Source organism: Tenrec ecaudatus, chromosome 4, assembly GCF_050624435.1.
Source record: "Tenrec ecaudatus isolate mTenEca1 chromosome 4, mTenEca1.hap1, whole genome shotgun sequence".
In the NCBI taxonomy this organism is placed as follows: domain Eukaryota; kingdom Metazoa; phylum Chordata; class Mammalia; order Afrosoricida; family Tenrecidae; genus Tenrec; species Tenrec ecaudatus.
The window spans coordinates 85,246,996-85,272,373 of NC_134533.1; the positions used below are offsets into that span (position 1 = coordinate 85,246,996).

The window sequence follows — 25,378 nt, forward strand, 5'->3', positions numbered from 1 at the left end:
GAGTAACACCGGGATTATGCTTCACAGAGAGGTTACATCGATGAATTCGAGGGAAAGCAGAAACCCTCTCCTTCTTTCTTCTGTAGCTTGCTGTGTGTCGTATCACATGCAACAAGTGTACCCACTGCTGGCCAGTGGACTCTAACTCAGAATCAACTGCCCCACAGGTTACCCAAAGCTGGAGGTACAATGGTTATGCTATCGTAAAGGTTCCACAGTTCTCTCCCCTCCTTGTTGAAAATAACCAATTCAACTAGGGACTGACAACTCTGATTACAGTCCATGCATTAATTGTACATCATTATTTTCAAACCATTGCTCCTCGGGAGGAAGACGTGGCAGCCTGCTCTTAAAAATATTGCAGCTTTGGGCATCCTCAGAGGCAGTTTTGCCCTGTTTCATAGGCTCTTGGTCAATATTAATTTGATATAACAAACTTGTATTTTAATCTGTATAGCAGCAGAGGCTGCTTCTTTCTCCAGGGATATAGTTTATGGATCTGAACCATCGACCTTTCTGTTAGCCGCAGACTCCTTACTCCCTACACTACCAGGGTTCCCAGAACAGCTTTGTCGAACTACAGTTCACCTAGTCTATAGTGCATCCATTTAAGGTAGGTGAGCTAATGATTTTTAGAATATTCACAAAGCTGTACAACCATTATCATAATTAATGCCAGAACATTTTCATCATCCCCCCCCAAAAAACAACCCCCATACCCTTTAGCCACCGTTCCCAGTCCCTCCACATACTCCAGCCGTAGGCAGTGACTCATTTACCTTCTCTATCTGTAGATTTGCCCTGCCACTATGTTTTGAATACCTCCAAAAATAACTGCTATTTTTATGATAAGTTGGCTATAATTCAATATATAATTATTTGCGCAGACAGAATAACATCATAATAGGCACATTTATAGATTACTTGCTATGTTTCTGGCATTTTACCAAGTGCGTCCATGTATTATCTCATGACACTAACTCTCTGACAGTAAAGAGAAGTATTCAGCAGCAGCTGGCATATGGTAAATTCTATTGTCATTTTCTGGGCTCGGTACTGTGTTTGCAAAGCCTAAAAGGAACGCATTTATCATAATGGTTAGGAGTATTCTGTAGAGAGGGAGTGGGCGGAGAATATATCCTATTTCCCTAAACACAGTGAGAGCTGAAAGCCTGCATTTCAAAACAAATTGCATTTCAGACTAAATAATCTTGATTTACACTTAAAATATGGTAACTCGATGACGTGTTTGCTGAACCTCCTACCTGACCATACTTGAGAGTTATACCATGAATTATTCATATATGTCTCCACATCAGTACCTAGAAAGAGTTGGAATATAGTATGTACTCAATAAATATGATTATATAGGTAAGGGGAAATATGAACGAATGATTATTCATTCTGAATACTGTTATCATACTCTTTTCATGATGGAAAGGGGATAGATGGTAATTAGTTCTGATCTTACATAATATCTCCGATAACACATTCAAAGAATCTTTAGAAAGAAAAAGAGTTGATTGGAGATTCCAGAGCAATGAAAGCCTGGATAAGCTCATGTTTTTAACGCCACTCAAAGTTGCATCCAGTACTCATCTGTCAGCTACTTGTCTGTCATCTTGTCCCACTGTGGTGGTTTGTGTGTGGCTGTGATGCTGCAGGCTATGTCACTGGTATTTCAAATATCAGAAAAGTCATGCAAAGTGAACAGGGATCAGCAGTGCTTCCAGAATCAGAACACACTACAAACAGAATAGGATGTCCACTCCAGAGGAACCAGCAAGTGAAAATTTTATGGATAACATTAAACCATTTCCGGAGACTGAAAACCTCATGAATGGAAGCAGAACCATCAGAGATGGTGTCAAAAGATGAGACCAGCAGATCAGAAGCCATTCAAAATATGACTGAGGGAAGCTGCCTTCTTAAAAGGGAGTCAGCCTTGATGACAGGGATGTAATCAATGCTGCAATAGTAAAACCTGCGGATCATCATCTGTTGATGGGGAATCACTCAGAGAGATTAAAAAAACAACTAGAAACATCTAGTAAGGATTGGGACTTAGAATATACACAAAATGAATATAGGAAAATTGGAAGTTGCTAGAAAATGAAATGGAATGCACAATGAATGATATTCTAGGCATTAGCTGAAATGGACTGGTATTGACCACTTTGAATGAGAATATCATACAGTTTGTTATGCAAGGAATGCCATAATCAAGAGGAATCTTATTGTTAGGTGCCTTCAAATCAGTTCCAGCTCCTAGAAGCCCTGTGTCCAGCGGGAGGAGAGACGGCCTCGTCCTGCACCGCCCTCGCACGTGTTCTTGTGCTCACACCCATTTGTGCAGCCTGTGTCGATCATCGTGTTGGAGGTCGTCCTCTGTTTGGCTGTTTGCACTTTCTCACGCCCGATGTCCTTCTTCGGGGATTGGTGTCTCCTGACAACACGTCCAAAGTGCGTGAGACAAAGTCTTGCCATCTTTGTTTCTAAGGATAATCCTGGCCATATGTTTTCAAAGCCAGAGCTGTTTGTTCCATTGGCGGTTTATCTTCAGTATTCCTTGCCGGCATAACAATTCAGACACATCAGTTCTTCTTTGGTCTTCCTTATTCTATGTTCAACTTTCACATGCATGTGATGCACTTGTAAAGGTCATGGCTTGGGTCAGTTATACCTTAAACCTGAAAGTAGCATCCTTGCTTTACAACACTTTAAATAAGTCTCGTGTAGCACATTTACATAATGCAATGCATTATTTGATTTCTTGGCTGCTGCTTCCATGAGCAGAGACTGTACATCCAAGCAGTATAAAGTCCTTGCCAACTTGAATCTTTTCTCTGTTTATCATGGTGTTAGTTATTTGTCCAGTGTTGAGGATTTGGGTTTTCTCTACACTGCTATAATCCATACTGAAGTTTTCAAAATTTGATATTCATTAACAAGAGCTTCAAGTCCTCACTTTCAGCAAGCAAGGTCGTTTCATCTGTACATGGCAGCTTGTTAATAAACCTTCCTCCAATCCTGATGCCACATTCTTGTTCACATAGTACAGTTTCTATGATTACATGCAGAGCAAACAGATTGAATCAGTATAGTGAAAGGATACAACCTAGGGTCACTCTTTCTCTGATTCTAAAGCATGCAGCATGCCCCTGTTCTGGTCACACAATTGCCTGTTGATGTATGTTCAGGTTCCTCATGAGCACAGTGTAATGTTCTGGGAATACATATTTTTCAAAGTTATCCATAGCATACAAATAAACAACATAAATAAACATATTTCTGGTAGTCTCTGCTTTCAGCCAAAATCCATCTGATGTCAACAATGATATCCCTAGTTCTGGGTTCCCTAATCAATCCTATCTGAACTTGTGGCAGCTCCCAGTCAATGTACTGCTGCAACTGTTGGATGATCTGCAGCAAAATTTTACTTTCGTGTGATATCAATGATAGGCTATATAATTGGAGCATTCTATTGGGTCACCTTTCTTTGGAATGGGGACAAATTTGGATCTTTTCCAGTCGCTTTCTTCCAGATTTCCTGGCGTAGCTTGGTATGTGCTTCTTGTCAGCGATGGGATTCAAATAATTTTACAACTGGTTCACTACCCTAATGATTTTGTAAGTATTAAAAATGTGCACTGAAAAGTAGTTTATCGGTTCATGCAGTTGATACTTTAACAAAAACAATAAAAAACTAGATTAGGTTATGAGAATTTTAAAATAGCAATGAAATATAAAATGATACCAGACAAAAATAATAATATCATATTTAAGGTATTTCTAAATTGCTTGTTGGTTGACATCCTCACTCGCAATATTCTTTACTTTTATCCCAGCATCATCGGATGTGTGATTTATCCTTAACCATCTTTTGACTGTAGGAGTAGGATCCCATTCCTGTAAGAGGTAGGCCACGTACACAATAGTCACTGTATTTGATCTATTAGAAAGAGTTAAGTGACTTCTTTGAGTATATTATGTTCGCCTTTGGAAAACCCCTTTATGCTTCTGCTGAACTTACAGTAATTGTTCTGACAACATTTCCAGTTCTTTGAACACTTTCAGGAATTGTACGATTCATTCATAATGTCTCCTGGGAATCTGGGGAACAAATGTGAAACAAGTGACAACTTGTCATTCTATGGTTGTTGGGCACTTTTTCATTTTCAGTTATATGCTTGTTTACTGAAGTGACGAGTGCCAGAGAATAAGATGTAACAAGTTTGTGAAATGAATAAATAATACAAGAATAGTTTAGCCTAATTCTTTTAAACCTATTGAAAAAAATGACCTTTACTACTGGCCCTAGGAATACGCCGTTGCACAGATGAACATGAAAAAGTGTAAGGAATGTAAACCTGTGACTTCCCCATTGGACAGCTGGCTGCCCACCTTACAGTGCATCATGAGTACAGGCACCACTTTAGCACCTGTTTGCTGAACTGAACGAATAGTAGTATCGGTTCTGCACACCAGGGTGAGCCAGCTGCCTCCTCCCACTGCTTCAACTTGTGACACAAATGGGTGACTCTGTGTATTGTTTTCTTTTTCTTTTTTTAAATCATTTTATTCATTTTACTGGGGGCTTATACAACTCATCACAATCCATAATCCATGCATTGTGTCAAGCACATTTGCACATCTGTTGCCATCATCATTCTCAAAACATTTGCTTTCTGCTTGAGCCCTTGGTATCAGCTCATTTCTCCCCTCCCTCCCTGCTGCTCCCTCCCTCATGAACCCTTGATCATTTATAAATTATTATTATTTTGTCATGTTTTACACTGTCAAATGTCTCCCTTCACCCACTTTTCTGTTGTCCATCCACCAGGGCGGAGGTTATATGTAGATCCTTGTAACTGGTTCCCCCTTTCCTGTGTATTTTATCCATGTTCTTTTCCCAGAGTAGAAACCTCATCTTTTCTCCACAGAGCAGCTGGTGTATCCATATTCTTTTGATGTTTCCTGCCTCGTTCAATATTTTGATCATAGAATCTTTCAATGTTGCAAACTGAGCCTTGAATTTTTTTTCCCTTCGGTTCTTTAAGTTTCACATATGCTGAGCAGGTTCACCCTTTTGGGTTTTCTATCTAGGTGGTTTCACTTTTCATTATCATATTTCACTATGTCTTCTCGAACAGCCTTCTGAAATTTTCAGTTCAGTTCTTTCACGTACCTTAGCTGCTCTATGATTAAGAACAAGTTTCAGTGTCTCTTCTGACACTCACTTTGATCTTTCTTTTCTGTCTTTATAATGTCGTTTTGTTTTCTTAATGGATGATGTTCTTGATGTCATCCCACAGCTCATCGGTCTTCTATCATCAGTGTTCAATGCACCAAGTATATTCTTGAGATGCTTTCTAAATTCAGGTGGGAGAGACTCAAGTTTTTGTGGACTTCGGTGTTAGTCCAGGTAGACTAGAGAAACGAATTCATAGAGACCTTCATATGTGCTTTGGAAAGAGGTTTATATACAAGAGCAGTTGAATATTGAAAAAAAAACATTTCAGCCCAGTCCATTCCAAGCCCATATCTTCAATATTAGTCCAAATGTCTGATACCAATCTATAAAGTCCTCTTCAGACTCAGAGAACACATGCAATGATGCCAAATCCAGGAAGGTCACAGGCCAGTGGATGTGAAATCTTGTGGGTCCAGCGGCTTTGTAAGCGTCTCAGCACTGGTGGTCTCCACATGGCTTCTCTGCTTCCCAGTGGCTTCTCCAGCATTTGGGAATGCATCAGGATACGTCCATGTTGCTTCTCCAGCTCCCAGGGCATGGAATCTGTCAGCGTAGTGCCATGTGTCTTGTCAGTAGAGCATCTCCAAGGGAGTGAGAAGAGCAAGAGTGGCTTCTGCCTCCAAGGAGGAAGATACAGGAATACCCAGAATCCTCAGGGGAAGGCCATGCCCATACAGAGACTTCATTGGCTGTGACCTGATTGACAGACTAGACCCCACCCCTTCACTCTTAACCCTCTCAATTCCCAAATTGACACCAGATTATGTAATTACCACAACTTCTTGTAATTGATGGTCTGTTCCACACTCGGCCCTGGCCTGGTTCCCGCTGCTGATATTGAGCTTCTCTATCACCTATCACGCGTTTCCATGGATGTAGGATTTCATAGTATTCTATCTAGAAAATCCATGTGTATAGCTGCCATTTGTGTTGTATATTTGTTTTGAACAGGGTTTTGGTTTTGTTGCCAACATTTTCATTCCAATTGACAGTAACTCACAGTGCATCTTGATTGTATGTTTGATCAATTTCAGACTGAAGAAGTTGGTAGAATTATTCAAATTCTTTATCAGTAGACTTAGTGATCAGCACATAAATTTGAACAATAGTTGTATTGATTGGGTTTCTTTGGATTCAGATATTATAGACAGTATTGTACTTCAAGATAGACCTTGAAAAGTCCTTATGGGTGGTGAATGCAATGACATTGCCCTTAATTATTTAGTTACCAGTATAATAAACCATATGATTTTCTGATTCAAAGTGACCAATAGCAGTCCACTGCAGCTCAATAATGCCTGCAATGTCAATTTTTATGCATTCTATTTTTCAACTCCCAATTGTCCTAAATCCATACTTCTTACATTGTAAGTTCCAATTATTAACTGCTGTTTCAGTGGTTTCTTTCCACTTTGTGCCATGCCCCACAGAAAATGAAGGTCCCAAAGATGTCCTCCATGCTCATCAGTGTGGGCAACTCTACTTTGCAAAGGTGACTCTTTCCCAATCATATTTTGTGTGCCTTCTAACCTGTGGGGCTCATCATCTGGCATGATCTTTGACGACATTATGCTTGTTCTCATGACGTTCTCCATATCCGACAATGTTTCCATTTTGTCCCTACCATCTTCTGGGGCTAATTCCTCAGAAGTGGGTATCTTTCTTCTTTAAAGTCTGTTCTTAGTCCCTTGTTCTGCCTAAACCTTTTCACTTTGGGGGCCCTGCTGGCATTTGAAATATCAGTGCCATAGCTACCAGCATCACTTCAACACACAGCTACCGCAGTATGACAACTGACAGACCAGACAAGCAGAATGCACCAAGCGTGGGATTGTTCACCCAGCAATATGGGCCATGGCCTCTGGTACCCTCAGCCGATTGAAAGGAAGTTGGGTCCAGCTCTCCCCATCCAGAGTGGTAGAGACCAGCTACAGAAGGGATCCGGTGGAATTGAAGCCAGAGAAGACAGTAGGAGCCCTGGGGAGAGTTCCTTTCTCTTTGCGAAAGGCAGGGTGTCCTGGAATGGGTTCACCTAGAGATAGGGAGCCCCTACCTGAGAAAACATTTCAGTTCCAGTGAACTCTAGTTGGCCCTTGAAATCTGGGGTGGGGGTGGGTTATAAATCTCACACCTGGCGCACACAGACCTGTCACAGGTCTCCAAGTGAAGAGGAATGTTGTTGCGTTCGTAATCAAAAGAGGACATTTCAAACTCTGTCTTGAAGTACAATGCTTTTGTGATAGGATTATATCTGCAGCCAAGGAAATTCAACCCACACAGCTTTTATCCAAATTCATGCATCAGCCACAAAAGCTAGTGGTGAAGCAATGGTAGAATTCCACCAAATGGTTTACCTGAAATTGACCAAACATGCAATCAAGGTGCATTTATAATTATTGGAAATTGGAAGGCAAAAAAGTGGAAACAAAGAGGAAGGAACAGTAGTTAGAAAATATGTCTTTGGTGATAGAAATGAAGCTGGAGGTCATATGATAAAATTTTGCAAGACACTGATTTGTTCATAGCTATTACCAATTTTTTGTTTGTTTTTTGGGGGGGGGTTGTGTGTGTGTGTGTTTGGGTTAATTTTCTTTTCTTTTTTTGCTAATACTGTTTTTTAACAACACAAAAGAACCACTACACACAGGAACTTCTCTAGGGGTCGTACACTGCTGCGTAGTCGAATGCACTACATCTGTGGGAAGAGACAAAGTAGAGGCTCAGTGTCAGGAGTTAAAACCAGGGCAGCTGGGAGACTATGGAACAAATCAGCAATTGTTCACATGTAAGTTAAATCGAGAAGTGGGCTAGGTCAAGGGGCTGTTTCCTTCTGTTATACATAGGGTCGCTATGAGTTGGAACTGACTTGACACCTCACCTAACAACAAGCTCAGGTTGAAGTAGAATACAATGAAAACAGGTTCACAAGAGCCAAAATATGACCTGAGTCTGTCCCACCAGTATCTTGAGAACACCTCAAGAACAGACTTGATTCATGGAGCACTAATGACAAGACGGCATCCAGAACAGCATCCATGAAGGAAAGAAAAGGTCATTATAAAGATCGGAAGGAAAGAAAAGACCAAAGTGAATGTGAGAAGAGATGCTGAATCTTGTTCTTCATCCTAGAGCAGCTAAGGCACGTGAAAGAAATGAAGTGAAAGAACGGAACCGAAAGTTTCAAAAGGCAGCTCGAGAAGACAGAGTAAAATATGATAATGAAATGTGCAACCACCTACATAGGGAACCAGAAAAGGAAGGACATGCTCCGCATATGTGAAGCTGAAATACCACCGAACGCCTTCCAGTGTACGTGCGCAGGGATGAAAATCAGAGCTCACTGGATCCACACGCATGGGTTGTCAATGTCAAAAGGATGTAGACATCTCCTACTGTAGTGAGCTACGTTCACACTCGGCAGCACTCACTCTCACTCCGTGTGCAGGGTTCTGAGGTTCACTTGGACCTTTCACTTCTTGACATACCCAAAAACTCTCCAGGAAAATAGAGAAAGACTGCAGAGGGGGGAAAACTTAAAACAAAGTATGGTGGAACAACTGAATCTCTTGACTGTGATTTTGAGGTTATAATTAATAGCCATCATTTCTCTCTTCTGCCACTCATCCCAAAGTAGCCTGTCCCTTGGCCAAACTACCCGGCTGATTGCATGGTACCGTGACCCAGACATCTAGCCTTGAAATCGCTGCTTTTGAATCCTTGGTTACTTCTCTTTGTCTGGATATCGGTGCTGCCTGACAGGCCAAGGACCAGGTCCAGAGAGACTTGGCTATTGACTGAGGAGAGCTGTCATGGGTCAATGACTGTGTCTTTCCTGGTTACTATTCATAACTTGTATTGACCTGTTAATGCCCCTAATAACCCCCCCTAATGGTGTCAGAGAGAGAGAAATCGATTGCTCCTGAAATTGCTCTCTGGGTTAGCTGAAGGCCTGGAAGGGTCCAAAGGCACCTGGCCAATCTCGGGAGTTTCAGACAGTCTTCCTGCTCCGTTAGGCAGCAGTAAGCATATCACCTCATAATCAGGATGAATATGTCCCACTGTGAACAGCAACTACATTCTCGGCCTCCGGGTCTATGAGCACGAGGAGACACCAATGACTAGGCAACAATCGAAGTTTTAGGGCAAGTGGGGACTTTTCATGTCCTCTGAGGAAGCAGTCTTCCCTCCCCATCATGGCAATCAATACCACCTCTAGAGGTTGAAGTTGTAGTAGGAAGCAGCTCATTATTTACCGGGCCTTTAAACGTGATTAGTAGATGATTCACTGTCACGGTTCCTCCTTGGTTATAGCTGCATGTAAGGGGCAGCAGAGACCCAGAGGAAGGGAGGCACAAACAGGAGGAAGATGGACGCCACATGAAAGTCACCAAGGAACTAAGGAGCACTGGGGCTACAGAAACTGAGGCAAGAATCATCTCCCAGAGCCATCCCCTCTAGCCAGTGGCTGACATTCAGACTTCTGGCTTGCTAAACAATGCTTTTCTTTAAAACCACTCAGTGGTCATAGTTGTTACAGCAGCGCCAGGAAACTGAGACAGGATGTGAGAAAGGGTAGTAAAGGAAGCCAGTAAAGGGCAAATTCAATTCAATTTTTTTCTATAGGAAATTGGAGCTTAATTGCTGAGGACTTTTGAGAGACTGTATTGAGCATGTCTCAAATGAAAAATAAATGATGCCAGTGTGAAAAACAGAAGTAGCTGCTCGTAGCACATGTGTGTCACAGCCATTGTACAAACCCACTTATCACTGTCTACTTTGGTAATTTCTTTTACATTGCTTTTTCTGGAACCCCCCCTTGATCAGCAGATATGAAGATATAGCCCTCTGATTATATGCACTGATGACTGGTGTTTTTGGTCTCAAGGGTATATAAACAATTATCAGTTTTATTATCAGCTTTATTAGTACCCAGAATTTCCCTCAAGTACACATTTCTCATCTCTTTGAAACACATTTTAGAAATGTCTCCTGAGATGCTTGGTTACACGGTCAAGAACAAGTTCACAACTAGCACAAAAATTCCAAGCACTTTCAGAAGTAGGGAAACAGCATCTTTTAATGTTTTATTTTTCACTTGTGAAAATACACATACTATATATGACAAGTGCACAAGATTCCCCCAGCTTGAGTCAGAGGAAGCTGACAGCAGGGCACAGACAGGGGGCAAGCATTTCCACACAGTTTTCAGTTAAACCAACATTCAGGGCACGGAAAATGACAAAAAACAAAATGAAAAAACAGGGAGCTTATGTACTTGACTCTGAAAAGCTAAATCAGAGGCAACCCTTGGGATGTTGATAATTGAGGTCATCGCTGGAACAAAGGACATTTCCACTGTCAGGACACCACAGAAAGTATGGAAATCTAGACAGAGATACCAGGGGCACAGGGAAAGCCAATGCCTAACTTGACGGCTAGTCTGCTGTTCCCCTTTCTCTCTGAGACCCGAAGTCTTTATTGATGTAAAGAAACAAATAACAAGTCTGGTTCTGTCCCTGAAGACTTTTGGACCAACTACACAACAAAATTCTGTCACAGAGTCAATATTTTAAACACTTGTAAACACTGTGGTGGGGGCAACAAAAACACCAAAATGATTTGCTATTTCTCTCTTATTTGAAAGATACGGGTAGAGATCTTTGGCATGTCACTTGTGTCTCCCTCTCCTGACATTTACCTGGAATGGTAAAATATAAGGCACGGGGTGTGGGGCGATGGGGCTATTTCCATCATGTACCAACTCAGCTGACCACTAGGACTTGGCACAGCTGGAGCAGCTGACGACTCTGGGCGAGGAGAGATGGGGCTTCACGATGTCTGGCTCAATAGACTCCATTAGGTCACACTCGTTGGCCAGGATGTGTTTCACCAGGCATCTGGAGGCTTCGTCGATGTTGATATTTTCCTAAGGTGGGGGAGAGACAAAACAAAAAAAATGGCTTTGGTCATTTGGTATTCATCATTCCAGAGCAGTGGCCTATAGGTGATAGAACGGCAGTAGTGGGGATGATTCATTTAAGTAGTTTTTTATTGCCTATACACTTGCAGCTTCTTCATATCTTCCTCGTTTTCATTTTTTCCCTTCAAGAACTTTACCTTTTAAACCTTCATACAAGTAAACAGACTTATTCTTTATTTTTTCATACAAGAGGCATAGTGTTTCTCAGACTTGCTTGTTGTTGCTATTAGATGCCATCAACTTTGCTTCATAGTGACCCAAAATGGCAAACTAGCGCTTCCCCCATAGAGTTTTCTAGACTAAAGGAGTCTGGTGCTGTTGGGTAAGAGTTGGACTGCTAATCACAAGGCTGATCGTTCAAACCCTCCAGCCACTCCATGGGAGAAAGATGAGTGTATGTATGCTCCCCTGAAATTAGAGCCTTGGGAACTCTATGAAGGTCACGATGAGTTGGACTCGACGTGAGGGCGGTGGGTCATATTTATGGGAGGAGATCAAGCACTCTTTCTCCCACAGAGCTGCTGGGTTAAAGTGATTAGCAGGTTAATGTTGAACCGTTGTGTCACCAAGGCGCCTGTGGGCTCTGTAAAAAGGTGTGATGTGCAGGCAGCATTTGACTTCTGATTTCTGGTAATACGCGCATGAGAGAATCCTCATCAATGGCATCAGCTGCCCAAGGCCCAGTCTTCTGAGACTGAGGTAAGATATGCCTCTGGTCTCCAACCTGCTTACTGGCTCTGACACCAGCCCATCAACCCATTGCATTCTCTAATTCTAACCTGTGTTCTAGATCTCATTTCAGTGGTCATCCAGACATATAGACTTTACTCACAGTTATGGGGTTTATTAAGGAAGTTAACAGATTAACAATTTAGGACCAGAAATGTTCAAGACAGAACAGTGGCTTCTCAACAATGTCCACAGGTAAGCCTCTCTCTGTTTCCGAGTGTAAGCCCTGTTAGGGCATTATTACCAAGCTCTTTATTACTGTTGACAGTTGGCGCTCTTTCAGCCATACGTCTCAACCCTAATTAGCATTCAACTCTAACTCCATGGATTGCCGAAATAAGTGCCTAGAGGCATCCCACTACATAACCAACCTCCTCCCTGAAAGCACTGTTTTACACTCTCTGTGGGCTAGAAAGACCATGGCTCTTTCCTATGGTTTGTCTCTTGGTACTGCTACTGCCGCTCCTCTGCCACCTTCCTGCTGTCACCGCTGTCTATAATGAAGGAGATTAAATGGGGAGGGATCTTAGGATTCATAGAACATGCTCCTAGGTCTCCTTTCTTGATGGTAGTAATTTCCCACTCCCTGATGCTGAGATGACTCATTGTATACCCAACAGGAAGACAAAACTGACCAATCCCCATATTACACCTCCATATTCTTATAGTCACAGTGAATCCTGTGAACAACTCTTCACAACTGAATAGTATAATCTTCTCCTTTTCCCTGGATGCATCAGGGAATGAAGAGATGCATCCAATCTGCATGGTCACCCAGTTGTTTGGTGGGAGTCAAACTAACCCATTGCACTGCAGACTCAGTAGGCTGAATGTCACATAGGCATTGCTTATTGTCACATGCAGTTAGACTGCAGCAGGGTACTTTTACACTAAAATATCATTTAGGTGAATAATTATTCTCTGCCACGTAAGTTTTGTGACCTTGGAATGAAAGAGATATAAGATAACCCCCACAGTGAGCAGTGGTACTTTCACATGTTTTTGTTGTTGTTTATTTGTTTTCTGGCTCTCTCCCTTATAGCCAATTGGAAGAGGTGCCTTGTTTAACCGCTTCAAATGTGTGACTTTCATTGACAAGTAAAGTGTGATGAGAAACAATGAGTGTAACGATCATATAGAAGCAATGTATATTGCTCGGTTTACCGTGTCCCTTTCTCCCTGGTTCTGCAAATGGAAGCATGCAGATGGGACTTCCCTTGACCTGGGTCCATAAGTGAGAGCCAAGCACCTGAGTTAGCTCATGATGAACAGGTAGGGTGAGTGGCAGTAGCCTTTGTTACTTGAAGACACTGAGATTGGGTATTGTTTATTACTCTGCTATAACCTAGATAATCCATAAAAGAAAGTATAAAATCATATATATATATAAAGCTGTTTTTTTCTTGATATATCTATATATATATAGCTTTTTTTCTTGATATATATAGATATATCAAGAAAAAAAACAGCTTTAGTTTGGAAAAACTGTGGAGCAAGGGTTAGGGCATAAAATATAACATTTATTTATTTACTATATGTTTAAGGTGTCTTTTTATTTTTATTTTTGCTATTCAGAAAGTGGAGAGAGAGATAAACAAGACAAAACAAAACCTAGTGGGGCAGGAGAAGGGAGAAAAATAGGAAAAATGAAGAAAGAAACAAATATATAGGTATATATAAATATGTGTACATGTAGACATAAATATTGGTATATTTGTTTATATATGCATATATGCAAATGCATCGAGGAAGCAGAAGGATGTTGGGCCTCTACTTAATCTTACCTCAGTACAAGAACAGTTTGTTTTAATAATGTGGCATTGTATGATACTCACCTTCCTGACACAATCACTGAAGACAAAATGGGTACATAAGCAAACGTGGTGAAGACAGCTGATGGTGCCCAGCTATGAAAAGATAAAGCTTTTAAAGGCTTGAAGTCAAACAAGTGACCATCTAGCAGGGAAGCAACAAAGCCCACATGGAAGAAGCGTACCAGCATGTGTGATCATGAGGTGTCGGTGGTAATAGGTTTCAGAAGTTCAAAAACAAGCAATCAAACCAATGTGAAGGGGTGTGGGTATAGTTGAGACCCAAAACTCACCTGTAAGATAACTGGAAAGTCCCTCTCAAAAGGGTCCCATGGAAAGAATGATAAACGCATTGTGCAGTATCCTCTGATTCTTTAATATTGTCTCCCCTTACTATTTCTCCCCATACTTTTATGGTTTTAACTTGTTTTACCTCATTAATCATGTTAGGCTTGCGTATGTTCATTTGTATAATTAAGATCATTTGATACTTGAAAGCCAAGATAAATAACTCCTCAGAAACAGTAACAGGAGTAATGGTTCCCTGATGGTAAGGGTGGGGTGGGGGGTGGAGAGCCAATAGCATTGATGTCCATACAGCCCCAATTGAGGGAGAGAACAGAATTATATGTGAATGGACATATTGGATGGTGTAAGAAATGGCAAAAATAAAAAATAAGGTTTCCTAGGGGTTAGGAAGGGCAGCAGAGGGGATAATGGGGAGCTGGTATGAAGGAGTTCAAGAAGAAAGATGTTTTGAAATTGAATGTAGTAGCAATTGAACAGCACTGTTTGATGTGGCTGAACTATGAAATGTTCTGATATCTGTAAGAGCTCCCAGTAAAAATATATGCCAAATATACTCATGTACAAGCCAAGTTTTCCAGCACAGTTTTAACGCAGTTTGTGTGGTAAAATTATGTGCCTCGGCTGATATTTGGGTTTGTTTATCCTCGAGTATATATGGTGTATATATAATAATTACTACAAATGTGCTAATAAACAAAAAATATCTATTGAAGTAAAATGAAATAAAGAGATCACCAGTAAAATTAAATTAGATACTTTTATCACAATTTACAAAAAAATTCCAATATTTCTTCATAATTCGATAAACAGATAAGGGCTGTTTGTTAAATTGCCTGATTTTTGTGTGATGTCAAGCTTGTCACAGTTTCTGATCACAAAGCCATATTACAAGTTAAATGTTAGGAAGCAGGAATGGCTTTCAAATTGCATCCATCATTAATCGGATGCAAAAAATGTAAAAAATCATTAGCATACTTTCCATTCTTTAAGCCCCAGCCTGAATTTGTCTGCCTAGAAGGTTCCAGCTAACTTTCAGGGTTCCAAACAGCAGTCCACTTACTTATCCCCGCTCTTTAGAGCTTTGTCTGGAAGTCTACTTCCAAAATCACCGGTCAGTGAAAACTCTCCAGAGTGCAGTTCTCTTCTGACACACACAAAGGAAAATTGACTCTATGCTTGTGGATGGGTGTGGTGGAGGTACGAACCCATTTACATTGAGTCAATCCCAATTCATAACTATCCTATAGATTATTATGGTCAGTAGAACTGACCTATAGGGAATCCATGTTTAATGGAAGCATCTTTCTCCCCCAAAGCTGTTACTCACTCACTGCCATCTAGTCGATTCTGACTCATAATAACCCTGTAAGACAGGATAAAACCGCCCCGTGAGTTTCTGACACTGTACTTTTTATGGAAGTAGAAAGCCCCGTCTTCTCCTGCTGAGTGGCTGGTGGTTTCAAACTACTCACCTTGTGATTGGCAGCCCACGGCGTAACTACTGCACCATCAGAGTGCCTTAAAGCTGTTAGTGGATTGGAATTCCTGGCTTTTCAGTCAGTTGTTCAGCCCTTTAGCCATTGCGGCACCAGGCCTCCTTAGAGGGATGGTAAATCTAAATCAGACCCAAATCCACTACCTTTGCGTCGATTTTGACTCGTCGTGACACTAAGTAGGGTTTCTGATGCTGCAAATCTTTAGGAGAGCAAACAGCTTCACCTTTCTCCTGCAGAGGGATTGGTGGGTTTGAACCGCTGACTTTGCAGTTAGCAGTCAAGTGTTTAGCAGAGAGAGAGAGAGCCACTGTGAAAATCCTTGTTAGTTTCCAAACCTACAACTTGAAGTTCCGAAGTTGGTGATTTTTAGCTCGTTTATTCTGCTGGTATTATTAGTTGCCGTGCCCAAAGTTTCCATGTGTCTGAGCTTTCCCTTCCTCCTCTATGAAATAGTGTGAATGAAGAAAGAATAAGATCGGTATTATCCCTCAATCGTTTCCATTGATGGATAGAAAAGAAACGTGGTTGGATGGCTCCCTGTCAGCGGTGGAAATCTTTTGCGATCTGGACAACCCTGGCAGCCACATAGCATTCATGCTCTCCCAAGTTTCACACTTTCATCCTTAAAACAATGAAATCATTGCCCTTTGTGGAGTGCACAGGTTGGTGCTTTCACAGCGTGGATGTACTATAGCTAAGCACTTCATATATATAATATTACTTACTCTCGTTTGAAACCTTATAAAGCAACGTTAGTTTTTTGTTCGTATTGATTTTGTAGCCGCTGTTGGGGGCCAGGGGATGGCATTTCTACCTTCAGCTCAAGTGCCTGTCTCAGCCCCTGAAAGCCAGGGAACATCAGAGAACATTTGAACTTCGGACTCTCTCCGCCGTTAGTCAGGATTACTCTGTCTTAAAGTCAATTCTCACAGCTCCAATGCTCTTCCTCTTTCTACGATCATGTCTGGGGCACCGATGAACTACCGGCTCCCAAGCAGTAACTGGACCTAGAGAAGGCCTGGGTCTTAAGGGTAGACCAAGCGGAGCACACAGCCCTTTACATTCGCCTCTTGTTGATGTGCTTCATTAGGAGCCTCTCCCATAGCCTGACTCCATTTCAGATTAGGGGAAAGCGGGGGTGGCTAGGCTCACTCAGTCTTTATGAGCCATCACATTTCACCACAGATCCATTACGGTACAGAATGGTGCAAAGATAAAGCCTTCTGCTTTATCACTTACCATCTCATTAAGGATCGATCATGAATAGCACAGTGCTAGTCAACATGGTGTACATATTTCAAATTAGAGAATGTAAGAGGAGGCCAGGAAGAAGAGTAAACCTTCACACAATACTGACCAGCGTTGCTACAAACTGGCAGTGTATAGTGCTCAGAGTACAGGCTTGAAGCCATATCCCTATCTCCGCTTCCCTGCTTTCTGGCCATGTGACCGTAGAGTAGTTGCTTTCCCACTCTGGCGATCCTTTAACTTGGTGGTAAAGTAAGATGATTAAAACATCTTACCTCACAAGTTATTTTAAATTAATGCATGTGACTATTTTGAACATGTGAAATATGACAGGGCATAAGATACACATTCATCAACGAAACATAACCATCTGTGTATGCACGTTCTCCATTTTGCAGCAGGACAGAGTGAGGTTGGAACAGGTAATGCTAACTGGCTGGCCCCACATCATTCACTATGGGGCCAAGTGGAGCGCAGGGTTGAATGAGCCCACAGCCTAAGCTCTTTCAACCACATATACCTGTGACTTCTGAAAATAAAGAAACAGCATGGGTAGGCACTTAGCCTGCCAGCATAAAGACAGAAGGTGCATATACCCAGGGCCTCAAGGCCAAGCTGGTTTGTGATGCTGGCAGACTTATAACTCACTTTCCTCTTTCTAAATACCATTGGAGTCACGGCCAATGGGTCTGGACCATGGAGAAAGAAAACAGTGCAGCTGAAATTTCCCTCTGCCTCTGTCCAAGGCTGTCCTTGCTAATCAAACTCCAGATGACAGAATTGCAGATCCAGCCCTTTAGCCAGACAGATGGCCATGACATTGATGGAGCTCCTTATCATCCATGGGGACACACACCCAAGGCCACGTGTTCTAGGTGACTGTGTGGAAACAGCTGTTGGCTTCCGTGTAGAATGCCACCTGAGAAGTTTTACTTGTATATATTTTACAGAGTAGCAACCATATCCTTAGCAGCATTGCTTGCTATACATAAGAAACGTAAGTACTCTATCATTTCAAGACACAGGCCCTTGGGCAGACACTGACTGTAATCTATTTACATATTTTCAATGTGACAAGATAGTCTATAGTGCTGACTGCTTTAGGATGATATGTGATGATTTGGGTGTCCCAGCTCAAAATATTTACATTTACCTTAATAAGTAAGTCTGATAGTCTTCATTTCTAACCCTACAACCAAATGGTATTGGGTTTTGGGTCTCCACTATATCCCATCACTTCACATCAGTTTGATTACTTGGTAGTAACTACGAGAGCGATAATGGAGGCCTAGTCAGTGATGGGCCCATAACAGTGCTTTATGACATAATCCTCACATTCATTCTTCACAAAAATTGATTAGTGAGATGTTATTGGTGTTTTCAAAGAAGGAAGCTGAGAGATAACATGGTGAAGGAACTTCGCCACAGCAGAAAAAGATCTGGGTCTATCGGACATTTTAACACCTACCTAAGCCCCATTCCCACCCTGCTTCACTGTGGTGCCTCCAGGATTAAAACATATTAAAATAGGTTTAATTCTTAATCAGTACCTGTAAACCCTAGATGCATATTCAAATCACATGGTGAGTTTGGATTGCTTTTTTTAACTTTTAGCGGGGCCCTACTCCCAAATATTTGATCCCATGGGAGTAGAGGGGTCCCAGCATAGTTTTTTTTTTTAATATCTCCATTTCCTTCAAATGTGCAAGCAGCTTTGAAAACCACTCTTATCAAGTAAGAACGATCTTAAACACGGGATCCTTTTGGTTTCTGTTACAGGCTTTCTGGAAATATCATGTCATGCTGTGGCTCTAAAGTGATAGTAATCTGACTGTTGAGGAAAGTACACGCATCTAGCCTTCTGAGGGCCTGGGAACTTGTCGTTTTTTTAATTAGCACTTCAGAGCATCTGTCTAGTGGCAAGTTATTTCATCTCTGACCCCCCAGTGCCAGAGAGCAAAACATCCTAGCAGAAAACTTTCACATCTGCCTGGTTAGAAGCGGCCAAAGAATTCATCCTCCCACCATCTTTCCAAATCCATCAACCTCAAACAAAACACCAAATGTACCCACGGCTCAGAGGTTAGGACACTAAATTCCTCAGCCCTTTGAAACTTTAATTAGAGCAGATGGTCTACTGGATACTAGCATCACAGTTAGAAGTCTCATGCAGAACAAGGCTTTTAAAATCTATTCTCTAAGACGGCTCAGCACTCATTTACTGGGTACATAAGTGCCAAACATTTTACTAACTTTCATGGTTAACATGGGAGCTACCCCAGTGGACACTGGTATTACAGTCTGCTTAGTATTCCTGCCCCCTTCCCCCCACCATCATCTCTCTTCTGCTCTTTGGGTGGCTGCCTCCGTTCACGGGGATCCCAAGCTTCCATTAGGCTCTCCAATGCTGAGTCCTTTGTCATAGATACTGTTCTCAACCGTGGAAGTCCATTTACTATTCACAATTCGTGGTAAGGTGATGGCTATTACCCTCATTGTATAGACGAGGAAAGTGAAGTTCAGGGAGGCTAAAAGCTAAATGAAGATCAAAGTCTACAACCTTCCCTATGGATTGCACCTTAACTTAAAGAGCACAGGATTCCTGACAATGGAGCCAAGAAGCAAGATCAGAGTAAATGGAGAAAGAAATGAAGTGGTCCAAGATTCCATTTCACTCCAACCCACAACCAATGCCCATGGAAGCAACAGTCTGGAAATCAAACGACACATTGCATTGGGCAAATCTGCTGCAAAAGACCTCTTTAAGGTGAAGGTAAAAGTGTCATTTTGAAGATGAAATGTGCCTGATCCGAGTTTTGGTCTTCTCAGGCACCTCATATGCATGTGATCGTTGGACAATGGATAAGCAAGATGAAGGAAGAACTGGTACATCTGCATTATGGTATTAGGGAAGAATTGTGAATAAATCAATGGGCTTCCAGAAGATGGAACCACTTTGTTTTAGAAGAAGGATAGCTGGAATGTTCCTTAGACGTGAGAATGGAGAGTCTTCCTTCTGTCCTTTGGACATTTATCACCAGAGACAAGGAGAAGGATAGCATATTTGGTAAAGTAGAGATCAGAAACACAGGAAGATGCTCACAAGATAGACTGACACAGCGCTCAAACAATGGGCTAAACCTACCAACAATCATGAACCCAATGCAGGACCAGCCACTGCTACATTCTGTTGTTCACAGATTTCTGAGTTGGAGCCAACACACGTAATACAAAAGGCATATAACACACATAACACATGCAAAAGGCATATGCAATATCTCAGCGGAAGCAAGGATCAGAACAATAGGTTGTAGTGCTCCACTGGATGTTAAAAAACTAATTTCCAGAAGTAGATTTCCCTCGGCTTTCTAGTCTCTTAGGCTGGATGTGCCACTGAAACCTGTCCATCATAGAGGATGCTGCTGGCATTTGCCACCCTGGTGGAATAGCTTCCAGCAGGAGAGGGGCACACAAGCCAGCAAAATATTGACCGACTGGTGGTAGACCATTTGAATCCAGTCCCTACATTCATTAAGTGAATCGCCATAAAAAAACCACATGAGGAAACTGAGGTAGAGACAGGTTAAATAGCTCACATAAGGTCACACAGTTAGCAAATCAAATTTACTCCACTTGGTTCTCCTGCTCATATACTCTCCCTCAATGTATGCAGTCTCAGAAGGCTATGACCGACCCGGTTCGACATTATGGAATAGTCGAACTCGACTTGGTCCAAGAATCCCCACCCTTAACCAGAGTCTCTACTTCTCTCTACATTGTCAGCTGGAGGACTGAAGAGGCATGCCCATTCTCCAAATCTCAAGATTACTATGACATCATCTGCAATACGTTAGGTATGTCCCACCATGTCACCTATTTACTTATTTTAATTTTAAATATCTTGATATCATGCATATGTAATCTCTAATTTACCTGGAGGAATTCGAGTTCACCATCCCTCCCTCCTCCAAGCCAGGCCCTGCAACCCTAACACAGGCAGGCCCACACCTCTAAGATCATTTTAGGGTCTACTGTAGCTCAGATTGCAGGTGCCAAATTCAATCTGTAGTAGGAATTCTGCTGCTAATGACCACTAAAATTCCAAGCATTCGTGGATATTGTACTTATGAACACTTTGTTCTCAATGCAGTGTGTTTTTAGTTGTCCTCTTAGTCACATATTATAACTATGATACAGCATCCAATAACTGTGCCTGAAAGAGAAAAAAACAATCAACATAAAAACTAGCTTGTAGCCAAATTTTAAAAAGCCTGGTAATGAAGATATAGCAGCTTTCAGCCAAAATACTCTCTCCATGAGCTTGTCCCATTAGGTTCAAAATATTGATCATCATAATTAAGAAAACATATTGAACACTTACTACTGACTGTTCACTCAGGCACTCTGCCATATACACTATGCATACTACTGCATGTAACACACATCCTAGGAGAAGAGATTCTGTTGAGCCCATTTTACAGATGAGGAGACCATAGCAAATACAGGGCACACGATTTAGCTTTGATATTGTCAGCACTCATCCCATTCCGTTTAAAGTGATGCTTGTGGAATGCCAACTATGGACAAAAAAGATCTGTTTTACAATTTATCTCTTTCGATAGTTCATGTTCTGACGCAACGTGCCAAGTCCAAGAAGAGAGAGTGGGGCATGACTGCCGCGGGAAGGGCAGCCTGGCACAGTGCACACTTCCCGCGGGATCGGTGGCAAGCCCAAAGCATGAAATGCCACAGGTTAGTTTGTAACATGTGTTCAGTGGTACCTACACTTCACAGAGGTTTTGTGGGGATGATAGGATTCACATAAGCAGAGCACACACACGTCACAGAGCGGGTCTGCATTGAAAGCATGCCCCCCTCACCCCGCCCCCTTTAGACTTCCTTTTCTTCACTGTCTCCTTGCAGATTATTTTTTAGAAATTCCTCATAGGGTGGTGGTTCTCGATATTCCTCATGCCGTGACCTTTCATACAGTTCCTCATGTTGGGGAGACCCCCCAACCACAAAATTACTTTCCTTGCTACTTCATCACTGTAATGTTGCTACTGTTATGAATCGTCATGTAAATATCTGAGATGCAGGATGTATTTTCATTGTTACAAATTGAACATAATTAAAGCAGAGTGATTAATCACAAAAACAATATGTAAGTATATATTGTGAAATATTTATTTCTAATGACAAATAAATGAAATTTTGTCTTGAAGCATGGTGTAGCATGAGTAACTGTCTCCATGCCGGCTACTTGTATGTGGGCGTATCTGCATGTGGGTGGACCCGCCTGGAGACGGATAGAGGAGCGGAGTCTCGGGTCCTAAGACCATTGGAAATATGTGTTTTCTGATGGTCTTAGATGACCCCTGTTAAAGGGTCATTCGACCCCCCAAAGGTTGAGACCCACTGTCATGGGGAGTCATCTCTGACTCCTTCTAGATGGGGAAACTCCCCTTCAGTCAGCTACATCTCGCCAACAGTCAGAATGAACCCAACGGCATCTAACAACAACGGTGAGATAGTTAGATAAGTTTGGGGAATGTAATGTTAAAGTAATTCCAAGCAGTTTATTTATCACAGGATTTCTCAGAATCTTAAAAGTCCACAGCAATTAATAGGAATGAACTTGTTGCGTTACATAGAAATCAATTCCGTGTGCAGGGTGGGAGAGCACTGTAGGTGCCTAGGTAGCATGACAGGAGCAGGAGCTGGGGGGGGGGGGTGTAGAATGAAGGCAGAAGGTCAAGGTACGAGGATCAGAAGCAAGCAGAACACCCCCCCCCCCACCTTCTTCCTTCTCAATTACATGTACAATGTGAGTAGTCATTGTTTGTCTCGAGCAGGTAATTAGTGTACAGAATTTCATAAACTGATCTGATCATAAGACTCTTATTTCATGCTCTATCTCATAGGGTTAATATTGCTCTTTGGGAAAATTGGGAATGATTGACCTGAAATGTGGATAGGAGTTTTGTTAATGTGTGGACAGAGATATTTATTTACTGAATTTGTGCAAAAGAGCTTCATAAAGTTATGGGGGAAATGAAATGAAGAGATACTGAAATTTTTCCATGAACTTTTTGAAGCTTCCCACGTATTACCCTTGTGGTTTCTTATCATGACTTCGGGAATACAACCTCATTTTCCCTTTCTCGTTTTTCTAAACCCAGATAAAAGTGAAGTCCCTATGACTTCAGAGAGTACAGTGAGGTGACTCGTAGTAAAATTTGTAACAATGGACCCAACTGGTTATGCCATGGTCCTGTCATTGCCCACTCGAGTGAGGCTTTTCAGACCACTGTCTGCCACCCCAGCAAGGGAGGTTGGGTGCATCTCCCAGTTGCTTCATAGTCATCCTCTATAGAACCTATAATCACCCACACATGCTATTACTTTGATAAATTTACTCTCGGTTCTCAGCCTGAAGGTCACGACCCCTTGGGGGTCGAACAACTCTTTCACAGGGGTCGCCCAATTCATAACAGTAGCAAAATGACAGTTTTGAAGTAGTAACAAAAAATAATTTTATGCTTGGGGGTCACCATAACATGTGGAACTGTATTAAAGCATTGTGGCATTAGGAAGGTTGAGAACCACTGCTCTAGATTATGAACTTAGTTGCAGCCGAAATGCTCCTCAGACCCTGGCGTGTTAGCAGCATTTCGTACACGGCTTATTGGCATAGGGGTGCTCAACCGGTAATTTACAAACTCATGGCCCTACAAAGGAAAAGGGACCGATAACAATTGATTATCAAAAAATATTGTGGTCTTCTCTTTGTTGGTATATAGTATATAGAAACTCAGGACAGTTTAAGACATGGGCTTAGAAGACTTGAGCTCTCTCCCTTGATGTTGCTACATGCTAGGTTGGTCCCTATAGGCAGAACAAGGTTTCTTTCTGTTATGGTTGATCAATTGTGAAATTAGAAGATTTATAGTCTACTTTTTTTTGAAACAGAGTTGAAGGTGACCCCTGAGATTATCTCCCATCCTTGACTGATGTAGTTAAACTTCTGGGAGTCCTGAGAATAATTAGCACTTAATGGGAACCATTTCTCAAATTGATAGTTTAAGTATAAGACATTTGTTTAAGTAATCATTTACTAGAGCAATTGCACTTTATCAACATGATTAACCAGAAGTTTTTTGGTTGCAAGAATCCAAAATCCACTGAATTGACTAGGCTATCATAGAATTGCCTAGGGCACATCTCTGGAGTGACAGAGCTGTTGAGTGACTCAGGTGACTCCATGAACCTCAGGAAATAAAAGTAGACTCTTTCAAACACTGTCAGTCAGTTCTAGCTTCTCCATCTTTTTTGCAGGGATATGGCTGCCATTAGCCTCCGGGCGGATGGCATAAAGAAGTAGAGTTCTTATTCACAGCCTCTGTTGGAAAAATCCTGAAGAAGAATTCTGATTAATTTGGTTTCAATCGTGTTCACAGTAAAACTAGAGCAATTTGGAGTCCAGGAGGAATTAGTACCATGAGTGGCCACAATGAGATTATGTGAATACTACTGAAAATTACTGCAACTCGAGACAGCATGCAGGACTTGACATTTGGAAAAATGTATAGCTAGAGGGAGGTGGAAGAAAATGAACCATTTCTACAAAGAAATGTACATATGTATGTGGTTGATAATAGGGAACCAGGTAATGGAGGAATCTTGCTTGGTTTCATGAGAGGCCACCACGTGGGTGTCCTGTCTTGTGCTGCAGCCACCATTGGCATGTTTGCACCCAGTGTTGCAGTCACCGTGTCAATCGATCTCTCTAAGGGCCTTTCTCATTTTCAGTGACCCTCTATTTACCAAGGAGGACGTCTTTTTTCCAGGCATTGGTTTCTCTTGATAACATGTCCAAGGCACATGAGATAAAGCCTTGCTGTCTTAGGCTCTAAGGAGTATTCTAGCTGCTTTTCCTCCATTCTAGCTGCTTTTCTTTCTGGTCATCCATATTACTTTGCACTTTCTTTTCCTAAATTGTAATTCAAATACATTGATTCTTTGGTCTTCCTTATTCGTTGCCGGTTTTTACATCCACATGAGGTGATTAAAAATGCCATGGCTTGGGTCAGGTACATGTTAGTCTTTAAGATGACAGCTCTGCTTTTTTTAAACTTTGAAGAGGTCTTTTGCACTACATTTGCCCAATTTAAAATGTGGTTTGGTTTATGGACTATATTGATTTACTGCTTTGATGGGCATTGTTTGTTTACCCAACTATATTAAAATCCTTGACCACAAACATCAATATGTTCTGCTGATCATGATTGCGTATTGGTCCAGGTGTGAAGAGTTTCATTTTCTCTAGGTTGAAGTGCAATCAGACGGCACTAACAGCCTGCTCCTCAACAGTGTTTGTTTCAAGCCCTCTAGATGTTAAGCATGAAAGGTTCTATCATCTGCATGTGGCAGGTTGTTATTGAGCTGTTCCCATACTGATGTTGTGTACCTCTTCACAGAGTCCAAGTTCTCGGATTATCTGCCCCAACATATATAGTGAATAAGCATGGTGATAGAATAGAATCCCGAC

The 25,378-nt window shown here is 41.7% G+C and overlaps 1 protein-coding gene across 1 annotated transcript in view; it reads right to left on the reverse strand.

Moving 5' to 3' along the window:
* Nucleotides 1-10,304: 10,304 nt before the first annotated feature.
* Nucleotides 10,305-25,378, reverse strand: part of RAB38 (RAB38, member RAS oncogene family) — a 53,673-nt gene continuing 38,599 nt past the window's right edge. Inside the window, exon 3 of the mRNA XM_075548698.1 lies at nucleotides 10,305-11,180. Within this exon, the coding sequence (XP_075404813.1) occupies nucleotides 11,028-11,180 (153 nt within the window). The 3' untranslated portion in view covers nucleotides 10,305-11,027. The remainder of the gene's footprint in view (nucleotides 11,181-25,378) is intronic.